Source organism: Rhamphochromis longiceps, linkage group LG14 (genome assembly GCF_057381845.1).
Source record: "Rhamphochromis longiceps isolate RC_006_pf linkage group LG14, R_longiceps_female_GT1.1, whole genome shotgun sequence".
In the NCBI taxonomy this organism is placed as follows: domain Eukaryota; kingdom Metazoa; phylum Chordata; class Actinopteri; order Cichliformes; family Cichlidae; genus Rhamphochromis; species Rhamphochromis longiceps.
Window position 1 is genome coordinate 16,143,377 of NC_140570.1, and position 26,954 is coordinate 16,170,330.

Consider the following 26,954-nt stretch of genomic DNA (forward strand, 5'->3'; position numbering starts at 1 on the left):
CGGAGAACAGAAATGGCTACGGATGACCACTCTACCTCGAATGCTGCCAACTTGTCTTGGCCTGCAGCCTTTTTTGACTTTGTTGGTAATTTTCAAAGGGAATTCAGTTTTGAATTCATTCCTTTTTTATGGCGAGTGGGCAGTGATGTGAGTGTAATTTTAAGCTACATTGTCTATTATGGCTCATCAGTTTCCTATATCAGTGCACTTGGACCCTTTTTTGCTGTTTCATCCATAAGTAAGGCAGCTTTCTCTATATAGCATATTTAATTGCATTTAAACATTTGACAGGCAAAAAAGTTGTGTCATTATTTAATAGGTAAAAAAAGAAGCCACACCAACCAGTCTAATGTGCCATACACTGTACATCAGTGTAATCAATGCGCAGACTGCACTGACATCAAGTAGACATGTAAAATAAAGGAAAGTGTTTCATACCTCGTCTGTTATCTGTCCTCCAAATGTCACCCATGTACCTGGAGGGAAGAGAGGCAGAGACATTTCATCGTTAGGGAACATTTCTTTACTGTCAGCCCTCTCTGTCTGTGTCAGTGTGTGTGTGTTTGTTTGATATCGTGAAGTAAACAGAACTAATCCCGGGGCTGTGACACCATTCGAGGGAGGCTGTCAAGTTCCCAAGAGAAAAATCTGTCCTGTTTAGAGCTGCTGCTCAGTACTGAAGTATCACCTAGTGTGAGCCCCTGTTAGCCCTCTCTGTCTTTACTGATGACTGTTCGTTTGCTACGGCCGTGCATATTTGGAAGACCTTGCATCCCCTGTCCTCATGTGCTTGTGAATGTGAGAATAATGACGCCACAGTCCCGATTGTCCCGCAGACAATACCGATAAGCCAGACAAAAGGCTGAGCCGCCACAACCAGAGGAGACACTAAATCCTCAGCACATTCCCTCAGGGAATTATGCACATAGCTTTCTATTCAGATTGAGTGAAAACAGTTTTAGCTATCTGAAAGGGTCCCACTCTGCCAGACAGACAGAGAGACAGGAACACCTTTCTATATCAGTAAAGTGTCTGCTGCTCACCTGTTAATGCAGAAAGGCTTATGTGTATTTTGGTAGTTGCAAGAAAATCTGGGCTGCCTGACAAGATATGAGGCAGTTCACCTGTGAAGTTTGGCAGCAGGTCCATGGAAACTGTCATCACATATTTTTTCCTAAATTGAGCTAAAGGAAACTTCCAAAAATGGACCGTGTCGGATAAAATGGTGATTAGGCATTGCACAACTTTGCCAGTCTTCTGTTGCTTTTTCAAAATGTGTTGAATTCCATGCATGAATAAACATCGCAATTTCAGCCTAAACACCAGAAAACCCTGGTGGAACATTTCATAACTAATTATGTTTTTTCGTGGTCACCAAATCGTAAATTGACAGGTTCATAAATAGCACTTTTCTAGTCTACCTTAGCACTCAACGCACTTTATACAACCTGTCTCATTCACACATTCATACACTTTTTACTGCATCAGTGAGCTTTCTGTCTAGCTCTACTCCTGCGCCACAATCACCCTACAAGCAGCTACAGTCACCTAATGCAACTGTATCACAAGGGCATTAAGAAAGGCTGAAGAAAGTTTACCACTTTATGAAAGACAATGTGTTCAGACAGTTAAACAGTTAAACAGAAGGTCACATTTTTGCTATCTTCTATTGTACATAACATCTTTAAAATATTCAGAAATTTAAGAGAAATAATAATCCTGAACCCCATCCCCCACTCCCCAAACTTTTCCACTGGTAATACTTTTATTCATACACTATATGAATAAAAGTATGACAAATCCATGCCACGAAGCTCCTTGTGTACAGTTTTTGTACTGATGTTAATGCCAGAGGAGATTTAGAGCTCTGCAGTTCCTGAGCCAGCAGAACATTGGTCACTTTCATTCACTGTGCACCTCTCCACAACCTCACTCTCTACCTTTACAGGGTCTAGCACTCCATGGCTAAGTTACTGTAGTTCCTAAAGTTATTTATCCAACCAACCAACCAACCAACCAACCATCCATCCATCCATCCATCCATCGGGCAGCAGCAGTCTAAGGAGAGAAACCCAGACCACTCTATCCCTAGCCACCTCATCCAGCTTCTCTGAAGGAGACCGAGACATTTCGTAAACTGATTTGCTGCAACAGTGGCATCCGATTACATCTCCACGCTTGAATTCAGTGAGATCTTTAGGAGGACTGATTCTTTCACAAAGCCTTGACTGCATGGCTACACGCTTGTCTTTATACACCTGTGACAATGGGACTGAAAACACCTGGACCTACACAGTCCAACTATGTACTTCAGTTTTACAATGGGCTTCACAGAGGACGATTTCAGTGCCAATACTGATCCAGAACATAACACATTTCACAAGCATCAGTTATATTTTATTAATCTATTCATACTCACTGATCTCTTTTTGTAACACATATAAACATTTTATTTGGATCACGTGAATTTCATGTACTGACCTATACATTTTGATCATTTTTAGTACAAACATTGCTTTCAGTAAGTCACAGAGAACATGGTGTGTCCTTCTATATTTCTCTCAGTATTCATTTCCAATAGTGATGAGGCTAATAAAGCAACCCCTCCAACCAACTAGCCAACCGATCACTCTCTTTCTTAGGATATTTGTTAATTACCTCCGGGCCATGCTAGTCTCCACCTATTTCTGCTCTCTTTTTTATTAAATGTATTATATCGTCATTCTCTTGCCCACTCCGTGCTCTAGTGGTCCCAATTTCACACCAAGTGAACACGCAGTCTTTCTTCTTCAGGCCTTGTTGACCTCAGCAGCTCGGCTGTCATGAAACAATTTATAAACCTCAGAGAAAGCGTCGGGAAATGAGAAGAAACTCTTCATTCCCAACAGGCAGGATGCTTTTGATATCCTACAGCTCATTATTCCATACATTGCAGCAGCATCAACTCCACTGAGGTTTAACTGAGGATGTATTGGATCTTTTTGGTGCATAATGAAACTGATTTAATAAGGAGCTAAAAAAAAAAAGATGGGGTTTAAACATACATCATCATCAAAAGTTTTTTAAGCAGAGGTGGAGCCTGGGTGAAGTGACGCCAGCGGCGGGTGGGAAGAAGCTGCCTTTAGACTTCCTTAACACATGTTACCATGGCAGCTTCCGTACGCCTCGAGTGTACCTGCGGTGCAGTCATGAGGGCTAATCCTTATTATACAGTGTATGTACAGCGTGGGTCATTTCTTATCAACACGTGCGCATAAAGTTCGCCGCTGTGTGTTGTAATATCCGTGTCGACGTTTGGACGTTGTGTGTGTCTGTGTGTGTGTGGGCTCAATCATCCCTTAAAGCTGTCTCCAGCATGGTGGAAATGTAATCACAGCTGACGATGTCCAGTGGCTGCTCTGGGCTCTGTGTCTGAGGCTCAGCGTGGGATGAAAACCCTGCGGAGCTCTAGTGTCAAGGCCACTGCTCTCCGAGATCCAGCTGACGTTTCTGTTTGATGGAAATTAAAGCCCTGAAAAAAGACAAGCTTTCTTTTTTTTTCCTCTTTTTTTTTCCTTGCAGCTGCCAGTGGAAAGTGCTGGAAGAGTCACTTGATGTTGCTATGCAACAATAATAAACCTGATAACCTTGCAGAGCCTTTTTCTAAAGCTAAAAACTGCTCACATCAAGAAACAAATCGGTAACATTTATAATAATGGAACAGACATAAGTCTAAATGCCTTTCTCATTTCGGCTTCCTCGACCTTTTCTATCAGATTAGAATTTGTTTTCAAAAAGCAGGTGAAGTAAAACCAAAATAAACCAATACGATCGCAAGAAGAAGTTAAAGGGGAGGAATATGATGAGAATATAAGCAGCTTTGTGGAAAGAGCTTTGTGTGAGTCCTTTTAACCTAAATTTCTCAGAAGTGGACCCAAGTCCGGTGCCTGGCAGTGTGATGGATGGCACAAATTTAGATGAAGCATTTCTCTGTCTCACTTAAACCGACCTCTTCACTCTTCTTTTCAGTATTTTGAACCTTTCTGGCTGCAAATGGAAAGGCTGAATCAGCAAAGGTACTGAAAGTTTGAAGTGAGTATATTAAACTAACAAAAATCCCCTGGTCCTTCCAACAACACACTGTGGGGCTATTTAAATGTCTAAAATCAGTTAATAACCATATTTATGTATGGATATGAACCTCCATACTGAGGCATATGCATATTTATGCATAGCTAGATATGCATGTTTTTTGGTATTTTGATCTGTATTTTATACCTTGTATGGTGCCTTTTATTTTTATAATACATACACACAAACACAAAGAAAAACTCATTCTCTCTCTCTCTCTCACACACACGCACACGCACACACGCACACACACACACACACACACACACACACACACACACACACACACACACGCACACGCACACGCACACGCACACGCACACACACAGACTCCTTTGGACCTATTTTCATTCCAGTTTTATGCCTTTGTCTCCTGCACAAGTTTTATTGATTTTCATCCTTCGTCTCCTGTTAAATCCATATCTATTTCTACCTTGTCTACTCTTTTGGCTACAGTGTGGCTCACAGGTAGTGAACAAGCCAACAACATAAGAAAGTATATATATATAAATTCTAGAAATACAGGAACTTAAAAAAAGGCATTTGTCATAAACTGCCTCATCTCTTGTTCCTAAGATGATCAGCAAGAGCCAGCTCAGATCATCAGATGCAGTTTGTTGGCAGTGGTTATATCACTACCTGAAGACCAAGGTTACAGCCACAGAGGACTTGAGTGAAAAGTAGGAGGAAACTTTAAGTGTTGCATGGCGAAGTATGACTGATTACTGAGGCTGAACTAATAAAGGTGATCATTTTCATTGAATTGCATGAAAGTACAAGTTAAAGTTAATCTGTTAATCTCGGCGACACGGCGACACGCACACAGAGGTCCGACCTCTTCCTGTCTTAAACACTGCAGGATTTTCCAGGAGAGCCATTTTAAGAATTCATCAATCAATTGTGCCGCATCAGTGCAGCAGGCTTTAAAGGGGGAAAAAAGGTCCTGGATTGTGTGCTATGAGCGAGATGACAGATTACAAAGTTTTTGGGTTCACACAGAAGTGCTGAAGACTCAAATAATGCTGATCATGAATTCTGCATCGACTTTATTTTTGGTTTTGTCAGCAACTAAAAATAGGTTTCCACAAACACTCTGTTTTCCATGTTCCACAACCAATCAGCACTGCTGGAGCCAGTGTGTGTTGACAGCATAGTGAGGCCACTGCAGACCCCTATAGGCACTCTGTTAGCTTTCTCACTGACTGAAGAGATAATGGTTTATCTGCAGCAGCAGACAGCCAACACTGAGAGGACGCGATGAATTCACTAATCACCTATCAGTTAATCCACCCTCCAGGTCTCTCACTTGTGATAATCACCTTTTTAAAAAAATCAATTCATTTTCCATTAACTGGTGAGAGGTTTTTACATTTGCAGACAGTCGTTACACGGTCTGTGACTTTTTCAGTTTCATATGAAAATAAATTGAGCTAACATGACATTAGGCTTTGACTGAATGTGGAAGAGGTTGATTAATTGTTAGTGGGATGGAAATAACTGATTAAACTGAGCTTCAGATACTAATAAACAGATTATATTTAACTGTCAGCTTCAGTGAGAGTGTGTAAACAGTTTCTTATTGTGGAAGGCTGCCAGGAAAAATAGGAGGCAGAACTCGCTGAGTAGTGTTGGATTAATAAACAGTTTTTTCCCACTTGTTTGCACGTCGTTAAAAGACAGATTAATCTGAAAACACTGCAAAGTGAGCTTTGTTTGGTGGTGTGATCATTGCACTGCCTGCTGTAACTGCACAGGCACAGAGCTTCTGCATACTCGTGCTGTGAAGGAGTTTCAATTCAGTTCTTTAGAACTTGAATAGGACTGCAACAGAAATGTCCCTGCACACTAGTGTGTGTCAGCTAGACTGAGCAAACTTAAACTGAGGACTGCAGAACAATTTCTAAATAACTGGAGTTTCCTGTCTTCATGAAAATCCAAATCATGAACCTTTATGCCTTTTATGAGTGTTCTGAGAGAATAATTATTTTTAATGATTAAGTATATCTAAGATCCAAATATATTTTATGATGACCAATACCGTGGAGTACTTTTAAGGCACTTTTAAATCTTACACTTATCAGTAAAGTGCTGTGAAACAAACTTGTTCAAATCTTTGCACTTGCCAAAACAGCCCTGACCCGTCGAGTCGTGGACTCCATTCCTCTGAAGGTGTGCTGTGGTATCAGGATGATGTCAGCAGCAGGTCCTTTAAGCTGCGAGGTGGGGCCTCCATGGATTGGACTGAGCTCTGGGAAGAGGTCACAGCCACCAGGGAATCCTAGTGCTAGGTGTTGCCCGGGTAACACTCACCCAGCTATTCAAGTGATGTGAAAGAAAACATGGTTCATCAAACCAGGCCAACTTCTTCCACTGTTTCATGATCCAGTGCTGAACAGATGTCAGCATGGGCACTCTGAATGCTCTGTGGCTATGCAGCCGCATGCACAACAAACAGCGACAGACTGTGCATTCTGACACCTTTCCATCAGAATTAGCATAAACCTTTTTGGCAATGTGAGCTACAGCAGCTCGTCTGTTGGATCTGACCACACGGGCCAGCCTTTGCTCACCATGCAGATCAATTAACCTTGGCCACCCGTGACCCTGTTGCTGGTTCACCACGGTTCTTCCTTTGACCGCTTTTGATAGATGCTGACCACTGCAGACCAGTAATCCCCCACAAGAGCTGCAGTTTGGAGATGCGCTGACCCAGTCGACCCAGTCATCTAGCCATCACAATATGGCCTTTTGTCAAACTCGCTCAAATCCGTGCGCTCGTCCATTTTTACTGCTTCCAACACAACTTTGAGGACAAGATGTTCCCTTGCTCCATAATATAGCCCAGCCACTAACAGGTGCTATGATGGAGATACAATCAGTGTCATTCCCTTCACCTGTCTGTGGTCATAATGTTATAATGTTATGTAGTTATTTCTTGACAACTGTAGACAGAAATGTGGACACCTTACCATGCTCATTAGCTCATTGTCCGGATGAGCTAACATTTCATTTGTCACATTTTGGATTAAAAAGTGCCTAAAAGATTTGCACAGAAACATACGCACATGTCATTAAACGCTCTCACTGCACACTCCAGATTTCATCCTTCTACATCCTTCTAGTGTTAAAATAGAGTTTGGATGGAGAAAGGATTGGAGATGAGGAGGGAAGAAGCGCGGTCCACAGAGATAAAGACAGTGAGCGATGGAGACTGGCAGAGCAAGGGCAAAACTGCTAAACAAAGACAGTTAGCAGTTATGTTGTTTGTTTTCCTCTTTTTTTCTTGACTTTCCTCGTTCTTGTCTTCTCAGCTCTCCCTCCAAACTGCACTGTGTCCCTGGGAATTGGACTTGTTGGGAATGCTAATTCATCTGTGGTGCAGGTTATCTTTTACATTTTGAGTAAGCACAAGGAAACAGCTTGGAAACAAGCTATGCTAAGTGTTCTTAATCGAATCCCTCAGTTACAAAAAAAATCATGTTCTTAATCAAATATCTGCATTAAACGTTAACACAACCTGATTTTGGTGACAATGACACTTTTTCCAAATATTTGAATTAATTGTAAAGTTTATCTGAAAAAAATAACCTCAGCAAATTTAATATAATAGTGATCTATCCTAGTAATGGAAACTGAAATTGTTCTACTTTATTATTTATGTTTTATTTGCAGTACTGCAATTACACCTTAAATATATCGAAAATGTTGCTTTTCTCCTCTTTTGTTTAAGTGCACCTCAGCAGTGTTGCTCTGAATCTTAAACACAGCAGCAGTCATTATTTTTGCAGTAGCTGCAGTGTGAAGTCAGCCACTCCGTGTCAAGGTCAATTTGCTCCTTTATTGTTACATAACTCTTGGACGCTTTATCTAAAACACACTTCTTTTTGGCCAAGTTGAGCAGTTTCTAACTTTTAAAAGCAGCCCTGGGTCCTTGGTTAGAGTGCAGCAAAGATAAAATCACTGAATCACTGAAACTGACGTGATTAACTCATCTGTATGGATCTAATGTCTCAGTGTGAAAACCAGGATTATTTACAGTTTAAAACTGATGAGATCTCAGGATTTGCCAGTAAACAGGTGGGAAAACATTTTCAACTGCTTAAATCACATGTTCACAAAAGTCTGTGTATCCCCCATGGCATCGTCATAACTTTGCAAACTGACAGCCATGATTTAACATGACTGACTGAGTGTGTCATCATATTTTGTTCTGATGAACTTTGGTCTGACAGTACAGTAGAGCTATGAGAATAGCTACAGACAAGTCTCTCACAGCGTACACCCATTACATCCTCATCTATTTTCTCTACCATCAAGTGTGACAATGAAACACAATTTAGCATCCTGCTCTTTGCCGTCTCTCTCCCCCCCCCCCGCCAGCATCATGTCTGGCCTGCGCGCAGCGTGTGGCAGGTAGCTAGCATTATGCTGACCTTTTCTGCACTGTGGATTTCAGCCAGTTTGAATCAGACATCTCAATCTTCCATGAACCACCTGAGGCAGCAGCCCTCAGCATCGTCCTGAGGAGGAGCCAAACCTTACAGCCACACAAGTAAAAGTTCTGCATTGCACGCAAAGGCGTCCCTGGAAAATAATTTTGTGTCAGCTGCATATTTATTAAGAAATCCATTCAGCAAGCTGTGTCACCTTAAAATTAAAGGTGGTGCATGTTTGTATAGTATATACATAGTATACTACACATAAACACCTCTTAATATACAGTATGAATGGCATGAGATACTTTTTAATGATGCTTCAAAAACTTACACATCTGATTTAGCCTTTGCAGTAATTTTTGTCGCTCAACAAAAGGTTTGAGGTTTTGCAGAAACGTGACCACTAGCCACGTTAACTCAGCTGCCATTTTGAATGTACGACAACCATGGCGACAATGTAGGATCAAGTGAATGAGGCTCCAGTTCCACAAGCCTAGAGAGTCGTCTGTGACCATCTGGAAACCACTTGACACCAGGGGAAAAAAAGAGTATTCCCCAGCCGGCTGACAAAATCCTCCACGTGATTGCATTGGTAGCTAGCATGTCGCAGCCACCAAATTAATCACCCTCCAGCTACTTTGGGAGCTGTAGCGAAACTGTGAAACAGACAATGCAAAGTAGAAAAACCAAAAAAATGTAACAGCTGTGCCTAAGCGCCGCATCCAACATGTTTCAAACGTGCAACTTTTACTCTGAAGGTGAACCTATCCCACTTCCACTTTGCAATGAACTTTCTCAAATTTTACTACCGCTGGGCTAAAAATTAGTGGGTATTTACAGATACATGAGAAACTACAGACAACTATGACAATTTCCTGCAACCAAAGCAAGATCTAAGAGGTTTTTGATGCAGCAACCTTCTTTGCGACAGATTTTATCCAGTGACAGACAAAAACCACCATATTGGCCACATTCTTGACTAATGGGCACGTGGCATCACATGATAAACCTCAGCAGCTAAACCTACAACAGTTGAATACCTAATGCTTGTTTTAAACATCAGATTCTGACTGATGAATTCTGCTTTGATGAATTTCTGCTATTGCATTAACTGTAATTCTTAAACAGTTAATGCAACACTTTTGTTAAAGCCCTTGAATTAAAACAGAAAGTCTTCAATTACATCTTGATTGCTTTAGTTAAAATCTAATGATCCCTTTAAGAAAGTGTTTGGGAGAAAAAAATGTAATAAGCAGAGACCTCACACTCTGGGTGGGTGGCAGTCTGCCTCAACCAGCTCGGGTGAAAGGAGAGAAAAAAGTCCATGAGAAAAATTAATGCCTTATGGATCTATATTAACCCGAGACACGAGCACAGAGAAACTTTCCTCCTGCGATCTCTATCGGGAAATATCCAAGTGAAGTAAAAATACCCACAGTACATTTTGAGTGGAATCGTCTCAAATAACCTAGAAACTGTTTCATTCAGTGTTGTTTCATGTCAATCAAGCATCACAAGTGGTGCATGTATCATAAGGCTAAAATTAGCCAGTGTCTTGAACCAGACGTGCAGTTTAGGCTGTGAAGGTACAGCTGGAAAATGGAATCAAGAAAGCAAATTGGGTCGACTTGACGTCTCTGAGATCGGCAGCACTTTTTATGAACATGAGAAGTCGGGACAACTGACAAATAGTTAAGGAACAACATCAGTGTGTCAAAAACATAACGAACGCAGGTAAAGAAAACTCTGTTTAACCGCGACTACAAAGTGTGTTTAAAATGCTAAAAAAGCTGCTCACTCACAGATGAAGATGCAGCCTTCATCACCAGACATGAATGTCCAAGAGTAATTCAGGCCAGGTGTTTGCTCTCTGCTGAAGCTTTGAGTGCACAGCGGTGGTCAGAATGGGACAGGAAGCAATCTAACCGGAACATTAATGATGTAGGAGCTCATCTGGCCCTGAATCCACCACAATTCACAAATTATTGACTGCAAAATGAAAAATGTGACCTTGATCTGAGCACAGTTTAGATGAAAAACCATTAGAAGAACATTGTGTGCAAGTTTCAATAAAATCTGACCGGGACTAAAGGAGTAGCAACCCTTGAGGTCATCACTCCTTCAGCCAGATGAGCTGAAAATAGCAGCCCTGCTGAAAGCTAGGCTTGCTCGTGATCATGACCTTTACTGGGAGATCGGCCAAACTTAAATCAGGTACAGATCGATTTTGATGCACCTGATCCCAGAACTTTTCGATCACACCTTGTATCTACTACTACTCTAGAAAACACATTGTAAGTTTTGATATGATTTTGTTGATGATCGCTGCTTGACCACCTTAAGAGTAAGAGCCACCAGTACTCCTTAACTATTGTCAAACTGTTACAAACTATTTTCCTGTTGCACATGCCATCAATTTATATTCACCTCTGCAAAAATGTTTCTGATAGGTACACTAAAGATGATTAAGGCATTTCATCATTATATGTAGTTTTATTTGCACGGCCCTTAGCTTTAAACAAACCCAAGTTTCCCTTTCTAACTGGTAGGATGTTAGTGGTGGAGAAGGACTCATGAGAATATACATGACTTATTTATAAATGATGGTGCAGCGACTACGATTGGATCAGTGTGTGCAATATCAGAGGACTTCCACAAAAAAATTGGACAGGAAAAAATAATAAATATTTTAGCTTCTGTGAATCTGAGTTGGTAATGATCTCTAGTTTCTCTATAACTTCAAAAGCTGGACTGAAATTAAATATATTATGTGTTTAAATACGTGGGTTGGCATTCAAGCTGGACAAATGTTTAGCAAATAAACTAGAGTATATATTTTTCTTGTAAGAAATGAAAAAAAACTCCACATTAACACTAATATTATATTAGATGATAGTTGAGTTGCTCTCTTCTTTTCCACAGCGAGCAGCTCCATGTGTGTGATCTGGAAGACTTTTACGCTGGATGCCTTTCCTCACATAACCCCCAAATGGATTTGTGTCTCTTCCCAGGATTGAACTGGAAATCTTCATTAGTTGAATGTGTAAACCACTACAGTATTTATCAAAGCATCAAAAATAAATTGGAAGAGTGGGCCACGAATCAAAATCCTTCCAATCAATGGAAGTCAAGCCATAAATCAAAGCAGCAAACTCACCGTTTTCTTACCAAGAGTTCAATTTTTAGGTTAATTCAGCTTCTGTATTTGTTCTCTTTTACAGTTATGCTTATGTCACAGTTGTGTCCATTTATCTTGCAGGCCTACATACAGTTTCTCTTCACTGGTAAAACTATAGCTATACTGTTTGTCTTATGATTTAGGGGTTATATACTCCAGGCTGCTGTTGCTTTTTATTTAGCCAACTCTGTGTTTCAGCAACAGGAGTCCTCCTCGGAGTTCAACCGATACAAGATGTAGAAAACATTTTGTTATATTTTTGTGTATACCTAAAAAAAAGGTTCTTCTGTTGTTTTAAGAGCTCTACATGGTGACAGAAATAGGAATGCAGGCCACTGGTTTTGTGTGGGACTACATTGAACCTAAGAACAAAGTAAGGAAATTTTACCATCAGCCTACACAGAACAGCATCTCTATGACCTGATTAGACACTCAGTGATTTGGTCTAGTATGTGCATGTTTGCAACAGTAGTGTTTGTTAGTTTATGAGAAAAAAGGTCAAACCTAATCGCTCAATTCACTGATCTTTCTGCGTTTGGGACGATGTGGAGAAGCGGGGCAGTGAAGCAGAGTGAAGTCTACTCACCCAGTCCTAAGCAAGATACTCTGAGTCCGGACTTTCCAAGGTTCCTGCATAAATAGGAAAAAAAAAAATGTGTCAGGTCTCGATAAAATACAAACACCTCGGCGGAATGAACACATCACCAAACATGATCTGCATCATGTTTGGTGATGTGGATAATATTTTAAAGACGAGACTAAGTTGTTAATCTGACCGATTACAAACTTTACCTTCAACAGTGTCTGCTTACAGGCATTTTCACCTGTAGTTGATATTAACCTGTGTATGCAGCAAAACGTCAAGCAGACTGACAGTCTGGAGACTAACAAGCTGGTCTTTTTTTTTACAAGACTCTGAATTTGGCTTTGCTTGACATAATCACATGACAGTTTGACAGTACGCTTCTCTTCCTGATTTCTCTGTGAAAAGTTAAAATGAATTTCACTCATCCAGGTCTCCAGGTAATCCTCCTATACAACCTGCATGGATGTATAGGAGGTGGAGATGATGATGAAGCTGATTAAAATGGTTAGCTGCCCTTTGATATTATGTTTCCATCCGCAGGGAGGAGAAAATCACACGGTTATTAATGACAGTGTGATGAAGAGAGAGACACGGGTTAAAGCAGGTTGGCAGAGTAATAGAAAACTACACCGGTGCAAACAAGATGCATCTAGCAGTGAGGATTATTTGCACACATGAAAGGTTAAAGAAAGATCGTAAAGGTGTCAAAACTGCGTGTGTGTGTTTACTATTGATGAGCTCTAATAGCCTCATTAGTGATGTCATTAACATACATCTTGCAGAGTATGTTTTGCATCCCTTTAGTATAAAAGTAATAAGACCGTCCTCTTATGGCACAAATCAGCATGCTGCCTGCAACCTTATTAACCCACCAAATCAAAGACACGCTGATAACAGTGTGCAGAGTATCTCAAGACATTTGCTCTGTTTAGCATTAAAAAAACCACTGGACTGAATAAATACACATAAAAACTAAATATTAATAACAATAATCTCTGCATTAATTATTCTTTTAGGGACAGCACAAAGATGAGTAAATGTAAAAGTTGCACATTTCTAGGGCTGATATGGGAACTAATGATTCCACCCTAAACATCTAGTGGGCACCTACCAACATTATCTAAATTTTTTGAAGCTGTGTTTGTGCCCAGCTGACAAATCTGATTGGTAAAATATGTGAAGAAGATTAAAGTAAATTAGTTGCAGTGATGGTAGTCATGAACATAAGCTGCCCTCTGTTAAATTCCTTAATCAACCAAACTGTTGTCCTCCATATCCAGATATACAAGTTGAATATTCACCGGGGACCTAGATTTCTCACCCCACGGTGTCCCCATGGATTAGTGTGTGATCAAGATAAAGTCACCATTGGACATAATAATGCAAATGCACACCAACCAACACACATACTCATAGCACACTTTTAATACTGACTTCTGGGGTTTAAGCAGGTGCAGGGATAAAACAGCCGCTCCAATTCATCAGCCTGTAAGCAACACACACGTGAATGATTTTCCTGGGGGAAGCTGTTACAATATGTTGTGCTTGCACTTTTGTACTTGCTACAGCACTGTAGTTTTAGAGGATAGTATATAATTGACCTGGAATTGTAATCTACGTCATCATTTTTATATAAAAACTTCTTATCGTTCGTTCTGCAGCCTGAAAAGTTGAAAGCCCAAAAAAGGAACCACTGTTCATCATGCTGCTGTACGCTCTGTATAAAAGTTGTGATGAAAGCATGCACAACTCTTTAAACCCCTAAAGCAGGACACACACACACACAGGACAATGAAAATATCGAAAACTTCCTTAATCCCTTTTATCTTTCCTACTGAAGTCTCTGACCACCTGTACTGCAAGTCCATACAGACAACATACAAGAACTTAAAAGTGCTGATAAAGTGGATTTTATCTAAATGTAACATTTTATCTATTTATTCATTGAAAGTTTATGTAAAAAAAAATAAAAACAAAAAATTTAATCCAACCAAGTTTACATTAAAACACATCATGGCCTCACTACAGCATCAGGTTTGCAGATTTTTATGGATTGGGCAGTGCATTATTCACAGCTGTCAGCATCTTTCATTTTGGCCCACCTGTCAAAACTACTTAAGTTTTTCATTACCAATGAGACCCTTGTATCAGAATACTAAATCAGGCATAAAAATCTGTTTTAGATGATGCATCAAATCCTCTGACACCTGTAAAATATCCAAAAAGGACATTAAGAACAAGGTGCTCTTGAACAACACGTAACAGGAGCTACTTTTACTCTGTAAACAGCAACAAAAAGTTATTATAAATTATGTTTTTATTGTATTACTACACTTTTATTATCCTTTAATAGTGAAATATGGTTAGAATCTGCTTCTTCGCCTTTTACCTGTTTATGATTTCCATACAAAGCCAAAGTTCATCCACTGAAGTTTCTTAATACTATGGTCAGAAAACCGTATTTAAGTACGCGTCTGTACTGTAAATATGACCAGAACTTTTTCTGTAAATGACTGGAAGCTGCATTTTGCAGTCTTTCACCTGATCTTCACAGACTCAGGCTTTAGCCCTCCCAGTGACCCAGAACAGGAAAGCAATTTAGAAAATGTATAGAAATGTGTAGCTTCCAGTTATAGAAAAAATGAGGATATTTATAAAAAGCCCAAAGTTAAGGCCTTTATTCAGGGCAATATTTGAATTTAGATCATAGAAACTAGAGGTGCTGAGTCAGTCAGTGGATGCCCCTGCTGACGATTAATGATGATGCCTCTGTTTCCTGGCCACGACCATGAGCGATGATAATGCAGGTGCACTCTATTTAAGGTCTAAAGAGAAAAGCTTTGTTTGAGCCAAAACAGAGCATACATCTACCAACAAAGAACTAGCAAAGCAAAAAACTGCCCTCCATGATGACTAATAAAGAAGCCACCAATTCATTTAGACAGAGCATTTGTGCAGCAAATGTAATGATGATGGGCTATGTTTGTAATGTGGAGCCATCCTAAAACACTGCAGTATATAATGTCTGATAGTCTGACCTGAAAAACTCTAAAGAAAACTCAAAACTACAAAACTCTGAACTACAAAACAAACCATATAAGTCACGCAATGACCGACAGCCAGACAGCCTTGTTTCCAGTTTTAATTGTGGAACAGTTGGGGTGACAGTCAACACCTCCAAGTCTGAGGCCATTGTTCTCGGTGAAATACTTCTGGATTCAAGAGCAGAGGCTGTCACAACAAGATTAACGGGAAGGTGTAGTGTGGGGTGGACCAGTTGGTGCAGTGTCAGCAGTATTGCGGGCAGTGTACCAGACTGTTGTGGTTAAGAGACAACTGAACTGAAGGGAAAGCTTCCGATGTACCAGTTCATCTATGTCCGAACGTTAATCTGGGCAATGACCAAAAGAATAAAGTCTACAGGATCCTGCAGGAGGATCTAGAAAATGTGGCTGAGGGAAAGGACATGTGGCTGCCACTGTGACTCGACTTGGGATAAGTGGAAAATAATGAATGGATAGATGATCCGTTTCTACTTGACTCTTAACAAATCTCTACTATAACATTTACCATTATACCTGTGACAAAACTCCTGCCTCCAGTACATCCTATAGGTTGGTTCTGAGATATGAGATAAACACCCTACTGCATGTACACTAGCTATTGTGCAAAATGATTTGAACGTCCTAAAACAAAGAGTAGGTTTCCAGAATAAAACTTTGACTTTCCTAAATAACAGCAAAGCTGCAAACTTACTTGAATTTACCTCAGGGAATATAAAATAAGCACAAAAAAAATAATCTGCATGTTTTGTAGAATTTTTGTATTTCTCCAGTAAAACACATAACTTCTCAGATCAGGTCAGGCGGCCTGGTGAGCTGACACAATATGTCCTCTCATTCAGCTTTCTGAGGCTTTAATTACATGATGGATAAAGGAATGACGGTGATGATGATATTAGATGAGACAGAGAGGAGGTTTGAAAGAGGAAGAAAATACGATTGCTCTCTATGCTCCATAGATGAAGTAAGAAAGTGATTTCCCCCACATCAAAAGCTTCTTTCAAATGGTTCTTCATAGTTATGAAACCATTTACAGCCAGACGTAAATAACCAAGCCACCACCACCAAACACGCACATGCTAATGCAAACCAATACAGCCATCCTTTCCCATCAAATATTTATTGAAATATGAAACCTGCCCCCCCACAGTCACTTTTCCCAACAGATCTATCAAGCCTTCCCAACAATGAGCCTATTCATCTCCGCTTAAACATGTCTTCATTTGCCTGATGATGGACAGTAATGACTTTCTCTAATACCCCCGGCACTATAGGCAATATTATCCTCTCTCTTCTTCTGCCAAAAACAGCCTCTCTCTGTTTCTCTCCTGCAAGCCAGCAGTCCTCATCACAGATCTGTCACTGATTACCTCTCCCAGTATAGTAGTGAAAGGATCTGCAATCGGGAAAAAAGAAAGAAAAAATAGGTTGTATTTCAACTCTGCATTTTTAACATTAGTTTGTTTTTACTAGACAGCGGAGTGTAATTGGCCCGGAAGCATTGGGAATGATCTAAATGTGACAAAAGACTTTAGTGTCAGTGTTGCTTGTGCTTTAATCCCGTCATGATAATAATGACTAAGATGTCTGTTGACTGAGGCAGTGTCTAAGTTTGTCACCAGTCAGGTTGTATTTATTACTACGACTGGACTCATTTATTTTAGACGAAATAGCAGATAAAAGCTGGCAGACAGGAAATTTCCCTGAATTTGAAAGTAAACGACCGATAAATATGCCCTGCTGCAGCGGGTGGAGTAGGCAGTTATCATTTGTCATAATGACAAACAGAAAGCTGCCCAGATGATGTAGGAGACGTCTATGAGAAGAGGCGCATATAAAATCTCTATGCCAGTTAACTTCGCTTCCTAAACCTAACCAACTAGTTTTGGTGTTGAAATACACGGTGTGAAAATAACTGTGAACATCTGGCTCTTCAGTTCAACATATGCCTGCATATATGTGGACTTTTATTTACAGTGAAAACACCGATATCCTTCAGCAAAGGTGCAACTACTGCCTTTCTGAGCCGCTGGTACTTACAGGAAGATGCCCACTGGTGAAAAATATTGAAAACAGGTGGAAAGCACTTTAAAACGAATTCATACTTTCCTATCAAAACTTTACGAATTCATATTAGTTGAAATGTTTGCACCTTTTTCTCTTTATTTATTCATGTGCATGAAACACTTTTAAAACCCAAATCAATAAACACTGTACACTTTATTTTGAGGTACAACTGATTTTAAAAAGTGCATCACGAGGCAGCCTATCTGCTCTTGTTATTAGATGATGTCTAACAAAATAATTTCAGGTCTACCATTGGTTTGATGATATTGTGGATGGATCTTTTAAATAGATTAGTTTCACATTTGCAACCCTATTGCAAATTAAAATCAAATTGCTTCTCGTGATATGCAGAAACAGTAATGAGCCACAAGAGACTGGCTGACACACTTCTCCATCGAGTGTAAAACAGTCTGTGAGAAAGAGAGACAGAAAGAGAGTGTCAGAGAGAGAGGGGGGATGACGACGAGGCACTGGATGCATGCCTAAAGGCCACCTGAGCTCCGGATAAAGTAGGTTACAATGTTACAGTAATCACACTAATTCTGGCAGCATATGTTGTTTGTCTGTGGCATCGCTTAATGGAGACATCCCTGTTTAAGTGCTTTAGTTTCTTGTACTTGTATCTGTAGATATTGCAGCACTCAGATCAACTCCTTTGCATGTCATTTTTCCACATATTCTCACATATGCCCTGACCTTCACATTCATCTCCATTTGTACATTTTTTTTTACAGCTTGTCCAGTTCAGGGTTACGGAAAAAAGCTAGGCTATACCCTGGTCAAGACACCAGTCTCTCACAGGGATAAACACAGTGAGAGACAAACCAACTCACACCTACAGTATTGTGCAAATGTCTTGAGTCACTCTTCCTTATATATTTTTAGAAAAATGGGGGGAAAGGTGCAGTGATTTACTAAAATGTGAGAAACATATATGAAAATACAGTGTAATATTTGATATGACCACCTTTATTCTTTATTTATTCCATTATTCTTGTCTTCAGGAGTAGTTCTCCAAGCATTTGAAGGACATTCAAAGCTCGTCTTTGGTTGTTGGCTGCCTTTTGTTCCGCCCTCAGTCAAGATGATCCCACTCTGCTTCAATGACACTGAGGTCTGGACTCTGGGGAGGCCAATCCATGACTGATAGGGTTCCACTGTGTGTTTTTCTATCCAGGTATGCTTTCACATCATTAGCGGTGTGTTTGCGATAATTGTCATAGTGAAGAATGAAGCTGTTTCCAATCAGATGCTTTTTAGACAGTATGGGATGTGGATATCATACTGGTTTTCTGTGTCCAAATTACACAAAATTTGAAAAGATCTCCAACACCACTGGCTGATTAGCAGCCCCAGTCGATGACAGAGCCTCCACCAGGCTGTAGATGGCTCCTTCATACATACTTTCATTAATTTGAACAAAAATCTTCTGTAATTTGGTGTACATCAACTTTTTCTCCCTGTTTCCCTGATTAAGAATAGTTTCTTGGCAGCCACTGAGACCATTTCTGATGAGGCTTCAGTGAACAGTAGGTGGAGATCTTGAGGGCCTAATGTATTTCTCAGGTCCTGTGTCAGGTCTTTGCCTGATTTTTTTCAAATTTCCATGGGAGACTAGGGTTGGGCGATATGTAAAAACTTTCCAACCAACAATCTTAAGTCCAATAAATGATGGGCAGAGCAATGTAATCATGCACGGACTGATCCAGATATGGATGAACTAATTGCCCCCAAAAAAATAATGTTGTCAATTTGGGATTTCTTTGGCTTTAAACTGGATGAAAGATGTAAACCCAAGGATGCAACCGAAGCGGTGTGCCACTTGTGCTCAAACATGACTACCTTGCATGGGCATGTATGTGTCCACTATCCGAACACTTTCTGAACATAGGCTACTTCCTTTCTTTCTTTCTGTTATGAGTTTGAGTAAATTAATCGCTGCATTTGGGCACACTCTGAGGAGGGTGCATTTGCTCGCAGATGGAAGAGGGTGCTGTTAAAACAGCGCCATAATTTTTTTTTCTGTTGACTGCTTCTATTAGCTCCATCATTATTAGCAAACTTTCTCATGGGCAAATAAATAAATAGCCCTTGTAAAAAGAATCGATAGTCAATATATCCGCCAGACTATGGGAGAAATTGCATACTGTGCTGAGATATGCCAAGATGTGTGCAAGTTGATTTGCTAAGTGTTAGGAAATCAAACTCTCAAACTGTGTTATCTTTGGCATTTGCTGTAAATTCAACAAAATGGAAATACATTGTGTTTTTGTCATAGAGCAAGTGCCTCAAGATGCAAGAATTATAATAGTTTATTTGCAAAGTTGGTTGTTTTGTGTAGACTGGTTGATCTCTCAGATCTCTCAGAGATCATCGAGAAGTGTCTTAACAAACAAAACAATAAACCTCTGAAAATGTCAGGTATAAAGAATGGACTGAAAATGAATGAAAAAGCAGCCAACGCCAAAAGGAAAAAACTATTGCTCAATACCACTTTTGAAAAGTCTTAAAACCCTGGAAAGAAAATATAATGAAACAAGGGGTACCTCAAGACTTTGTGCAGTACTGTAAAGTCAAGTTACAATCACCAGTTAACCTAAAATGCCTGTCTCTGAAGTCTGAGTACCAGAGAGAACACACCCCCATACAGACATACAGGGGTGCGGTGACACCGCTGTGTCCCATGTAGTAAATTGATCAGACCTTGTTTCCACCTCTCTGTTACTCAGTTATTTAATTCTAGATTAAATTAGAACAAAAAATAAGACATTTTATTTAAAACACATTTAGATGAAGCAAAGTAATTACAGAAACATGCATATATATAAATAAAGTGTTTTGCCAGTAGAGAAAAAGATCGGTTTGAACTATGTAAACTAAAAATATGCAGCGTTGTGAGTCATTTAAAAGCATACTGTATAATCACATTGTTGCCATGAGTCCTCCTCCTCTGACACAAACCAACATCGTTGCTGTCCTCTCACTTTCCTTTCACCTCCCACTTACGTGCCACCATCTTTTAAACATTAACTCGCTACACGTTTCTTCTGACTGCATGCGTCACTATCGATCACATGTTCAACGGTGAAGCCAAAGTAGAAAATGTAAAAAACAGAACATAGGGATAGATACTGTACTGTATGTGCTCCTTTGTTTTGTTTTTGTCACAGCTGGAACTGAATCGTTTTTTTCTTGCGTTCTCGCCATCTGTCCAACTCCTCGATTCATCTTTGCCGACTTAGCTTCACCATGAAGAGTAACTGGGCCAAGTCCTGTTAGTTATTTTTTTCTACACTGAAATATGAATAAATAAATACAAGTAGGAAGAGTAAATGAAAATGTATGATACTATATAAGCTTTGTGTGTGACATGCACATTTACAAGCAAGCAAAGTACTAATATGCGCTAATTATGTCAGTGGAGATTAAATAGAAACCGCTTTAAATAATTACCACGCAGTGTGGACTTACTGTGTTGCCTATTTTAACTGGTTCCTTGTCACAAAGAGGGCAATGATAGATTAAAAGACTTCATTTTAAAGATGAAACTTTCCTGAACCAAATCAATAAATGAAGGAAAATGTCACACTTTTATGGGACTAACTGAACACAAGTTTGTTCAGCTGTGTGCAGAAATCTTGAGCCAATCTCATTTCTTTAGATTAGAAAAATGGGACATTGAAACATGTGCAAACATACAGTACATATACAGTATAACAAGCTTAAAAGTCTTCATTTATCACCAGAGCTTGAGCTCTCTTACACAACCTCTCTTGTCTTAAACAGTCTTCAGGAATAGTTCTCCAGGCCTCTTGCAGGACATTCAAAGCTCGTCTTTGGATTTTTCTGCCTTTTTTTCTGATCTCTGACCAGATGACCCCACACTGGTTCAATATTGCTGAGGTTCTGAGGAGGTCAATCCATGACCGATCGTAATCCTTTGTGTGTTTTTCTATCCAAGTATGCTTTCACTGCAGGGCAGCGTGTTTGGGATCAATGTGCCTTCCAGGTGATACTTTTCTGCATTGTAAGTCCATCAATTTTGACAAGATCCCCAACACCACTGGCTGAAATGCAGCCCCAAACCACAGATGGTTCACCCCAAGAATTAGGTTCCCTTTTTATAGGTCAGTGTCGTGTTGTTTAACATTAAAAAAAAGGAAAATGGTCAGGTAGGAGGACGAGACTGAAAATGAGTGAAAAACTACTCCACTGGAGAACTAATATCTTAAACCACAGCCTTATTAAACCCTTTATGAAATAAACAGTAATATTTGTAACTTCTACTACTTTTGTCCCAGAAAAGGAACAAACCAACCAACATGTGTGACCACAGATCTCCATGTTACTGTTATGTAGTGTCCTTAAGGCTGCAGCTCTAACACAAATTAATAATTCATTTTTTCTTTCTAATATTGTCTACTACTGTGGAGCTCAATTGGAAAACGTACCGATGCCCGTTATTGCAGAAAAAAGAGGCTAATTCTGTTTTTATGTGGAAATATGCTCACGTGTGCCCTATACATACATGTGCGTGTGTCTATACATCCATTTGCATCAGCTCACATGTTGTGCCTGCTAGTGGGTCCATCTGAGCGAAAATGTTTCCGTGCACTATAGATCAGTGTCGTGTTGTTGGCATATGTTGGTGCATACACCAAGGAGCAGTCTCAGCAGTGGGGTTATTCAATGTCGGTTAAAGCTTGAGCATTGAGTGGGTGGGGTAAAAAGGTAATGGGAGGAGCTCTTAAAGCCTGCACACAGACAGAGTAATGCAGCAGCCTGTGTATGGGAGCAATATAAAAGCTTTCACCTAGCAATGAGGGCGAAATAATACGACTAATAGGAGCAGCAGGAGGTGAACGTTCAGCCAATCAGTCTTTGGACAACTTTACAGTTGTGTGAGTGTGAAGAAATTTAAGGTTTCACCTGTGTGTACATAAGTGCATGTCTGTGCATTATAATAACACTCCTTAAGTTCCAACTGTCCATCCAGTTAAGGGTTGCGGGGTGGGGGAGGGGCCTATCCCAGCTCCCCTTTTGGCCCATACATATATACCTACAGAGATGTATACAAATAGGATCCTGGATCGGGTGCCAGCCCGTCCCCAACACATTCACACCTATGCGAAGTTTAGATTGAGCAGTTAACCAAACCCCACTAACTGCATGTCTTTGGATTGTGGGAGAAAGTCAGAGTACCTACACAGTCACGGGGAGAACATGCCAACGACACACAGAAAAGCCCCAGGCAAATGGTGGATTCAAACCTCGGACCTTCTTGCTGTGAGTCAACAGCGCTAACATCCAGACCTCCATGCTTTCCACTCTTTAAGTTTACAAATACAAACTCTTTTTCTGGCATGATTTAATGGACGTCCTGACCCAGAAACATAAGATATCATGGTCCTGGGTCTGACCCTGCGTTTTTGACTTTGGACTATCAATTGTTTTTTTTATCATCTGTAGGACTCCTCCTCAAATATCTCCCAGTTTCCCTGGTTTGGCTTTATAAACATTGTTCCTATGTTCGCTGGTTATTGGAGAGTTGTTTTCTGTTAATCACTTCCATCATCTGAGTCTACTTTTGGGGTCCACTCTCTCCACTACAATATGACTTGAGGATATGATAAGCTCTTGGTATGCTGCATGCTCTGTAAGCTACTTCAAGGGGAAACTGATTGAGAACTGGAAGAAAATTTGACACAAGCGAAACATGGACACGAGGAATGAGTTCAGCTCGCTGTACAAGGAAATAATAAAAGGACCTACAGTGTACTGTAATTCAGCCCCCACAATAGGGGAATACCACCAGGAGCTATAATGGATCAGACACTCCCATCTATTCAGCTCTGTTGGAACAGGATTGCAGTTGTAGTGATCCCCTTGTTATGAAAAAATACATACATGCTTAATTTTTCTCTTGAGGCAAATCTGCATTAAGTTAGATATTTAAAATGCAAATTACCAACAATTAGCTTCACGCTTACAGAAATGAGCCGGGAATATATATGCACAGATGTAATGGTGTTATTGTTGTACGTTTGCTCACGAGGGGCGAGAGAAATGAAAAGACGTGTGGATTCCGGTAAAAATCAGTAGGCACCGTTAACTGTGCGTACACGTTACTGGCACAGCAGAACAGTTGCAGAAGGACACAACCGGGCACAGCGCTGTGTGCGTCTGCAGTGACTCAGACTGGCTGCGTAGGCAAGGATACTCATCACTCAGGCCTGAATCATTCTGCCAAAGTCTCTGATCTAGTTGTTGTCAAGTGGCCTTCTTGTTCAGCGTTAGTGGTTTCCAAAGTATCTCGGGGAAAGAAAGGCAATTTCCACAAAACATGATCCATACCGCTACAGAGCCTCTGTTGGTGAGTCAGGTAATTCTCTCATCTGTTGTTCTATAATTTTTCCCTTTGCCATATTGAACCAAGCTGATATCCATCATCCCAAAACAGCACCCCACTCATGCAGGCGCAAATCAATTTCCCTTCAATTTTCAGAGGTGCTGACTGCAGATATTTCACGCTACTGTCAAAAACTATTCTTGAGGGGCTTTTTGCAGTAGATTATGATATTGTGGGGGGGGGGGGGGGGGGGGGATCTGCAGCAGCTTCAAGTGAAAACTAAGGACAGACTGTTGATGAAATCCTGAACTGAAATATATTTTCTTGTTAGTTTGCAATATTTTGATTTCTGGCAGCGCAGAAACAGAAATATTGTACAATTTTATGACAGGCTGTATATAAAAACGTCATTTTGAAGCCTTGGATTTGGCATTTTAGATGTTCCCATCATTTTGAAACCAGACTTGACAAGCAAGAGTGGGCTCTAATGGAAAAACCAGGGACAAGGCAGGCTAACACCTTATGACTTATCAATTACAAGGCAGCCCTCCATCATAGCTTGCTTTATTGTCTATTTCCTGTAACAGGAACTGAAACTCCCAACTGAGACCATAAACTCGTGAGGGAAGTGTTCACTGAGGTCATAAACCAAGTTAGAAGGGGATGTTTTCCCTTCTTCTATACATTTCTATAAATCTGGACTTCTTTTTCAAAGCCAGGTGATTCACCCTCTCCTGGCCAATAGAGAAAGTGGATTTGCTTCACTTTTCAGGCATTCAGACAAGCAGATCAATATACACGTACTTACACATGCCCACTGTTTCAGAAAACTGCAAATTTGTTTGGATTTGTTATTTGAGAAGAACAAAATGAATCCATTTTTTTTCAAAGTGTCTAACAACAGATCTTTCTGGTTTAATTTCCCCGAACCTCAACTGTGGTCCTACATGACTCAGAGCCTGGGGGCAAAACAAAGCAAACACTAAATGAGATTTTTCAGTGATCCCACATTTTCCTTCAGCAAACACTGTACCCACACAGAGAGGCACACATGCATACACACAGGCGTGCACAGACACAAACACACACACCTTAAAGGCTGTTTCGTTGTGATGCTTTTGTTAACTGTTCTGAGATTCTGCACTACGATCGTGACTATATTAAAAAGGTCTCTTTCCTGTTGTTGAACACGGATTTCCACGCAGAGGGAGAGAAAATGAAGATGTGGATAATAAGAGCAGACAAAAAGAGTGACCGACCAACTGACCCAGAATTAGTAGCAGTGTATTTACTAGAGAAATTATGTCAGCAAGCTTCTTGTCTCGTTGTAATGTGCCACATTAATCAGATAACATTTTACTAAGTTTAAAAAAATTTTTTTTAAAAATCACAGATTTCAGCATCAGCCAGAAGACAGACAGACAGACAGACAGACACACACACACACACACACACACACACACACACACACACACACACACACACACACACACACACACACGTTTTGATTATGAGCTTTCAAACGTGGTAGTCTTTTCTTTTTTAATTTAGTTTCCAAATCACAACAAATTACACACAAACCTCTGAAGTATTGACAAAACAATGAAAAAGAAAGCGATTATTTAAAATCTGTAAACATGAGGTGGATGATCAGTGCAGCGCTGTGCCAGGTGAGGCTGATGCTTCATTGTGAGCATGGGGATAGAGGGGTACACTGCTGTAAGCGTCTGAAATTTATGTTTTAGTGTTTCAGACGACTTTTCTTTCACTTCTATAAACTTAACAACTTAAATCGAATCTCTGCGTACATGTCGCTCTGCTTTTGCTGCTATAAAATATCCATCTCACCGACTCGGAGTAACAACAAAATTGTGATCACACCACCGTTATGTATTTGCAGACCTTGTAATTTACTGATGATTTCTATCACTATGTGCTTGGAATAATGTTGTGAAAGGGTCTCTGATGTTTTTGGGGTTTTTTCCATATTAACTCCAAGAGAATCTGTTGCACAGGTTCAAGCTCCCGGCTTTGCACAGGAGTTTGTGCTTTAACATGAACAGCTGGTCCAGCATCATCGGCTGGATGATAAAAACATAATGCAAGATTAACATGTCAGACTAAATTATCATATATATTAAACATTATTTGTTGGCTAAACTCAAATAGGTTGTTGTGAATTTTGCATTTCACAGGCTTTTAAAAATGACAGCCACTGCAGATTCCCATTGGATCCAAATTAAGGATGCCACTTGCAACATTCCCATTATCAGACTTGGAGAAACACTAATCCTGTTTAAACAGGGATTAGCATGTATTTCTGCCTGAAGTTCTCTGCAACTAAATGAGGAATTAACAAGCTTCATACAAAATAACACATTTTCACACTGTAACAAATAACATTTGGGACATCTGGGGCACTAAAGTCCATTTTTACACCGAAATCTTGATTGAAACAGTCTGTCAGACACACCAGAGTGCACACATACAGATGAGCCTAAAAGCTGTAACGACTGCTGGCAGAGAGTCAAGACCTAGTTTTAACAGTTCACCCCCAAACCAAATTACCATTATTATTTTTATTTTATTTTTATGTTTCTCTGGCCTGCAGTGCTATTTATGCACTCCCATATGGAAAAGATATATATAAATCTTTGTTTTGTTTTTATCTGTCTTGTATGAAACTTGTATGAAAAGCATACAAGAGTGAAAACACATATAAGATCCCTTGAAAAATTATACAATGAAACTTGTATGTTTTGTATACTTAGTAAAAAAATACATGAAAGTAATGAGAAAGTGGCCACTTTCATGAGTAAATCATATATGTTTTTACTATTTCTTTTCCATATGGGCTGTCCAGGCACGAGTTGCCAAGTTTTGTGGTTATCAGCTGTAGAGATGTCTGCTTTCACTTGGATATAATGGAACCAGATGGCACTTGCCTTGTGGCAAGCATCAAAAAAATCATTTGAAAGCCTCGGCAGAATGTCTCTTTTCAGAAATCATAGATGGAATTTTTCTTCTGCAGAGTGATACAGTTTCTGTGAGCACCACAGCCCGGGGATTATTTGAATTATGTGGCGAACCCTTTAATACAGAGGAACAGTAATGAGTTTGCAGTGTGCATTATTAAGATGTACAAATTAGGAGAAGTGTACCACAT

The 26,954-nt window shown here is 40.0% G+C and overlaps 1 protein-coding gene across 2 annotated transcripts in view; it reads right to left on the reverse strand.

Annotated features, from left to right (window-relative positions):
• kcnab1a (potassium voltage-gated channel subfamily A regulatory beta subunit 1a) overlaps window positions 1-26,954 on the reverse strand; it is a 147,750-nt gene that overhangs the window by 18,625 nt on the left and 102,171 nt on the right. For both annotated transcript variants that reach the window (XM_085380008.1, XM_085380009.1), the window contains exons 2-3: window positions 12,311-12,354; window positions 439-476 (exon numbers count right to left, since the gene is read on the reverse strand). In XM_085380008.1, coding sequence (XP_085236134.1) covers window positions 439-476; window positions 12,311-12,354 — 82 coding nt within the window. The remainder of the gene's footprint in view (window positions 1-438; window positions 477-12,310; window positions 12,355-26,954) is intronic.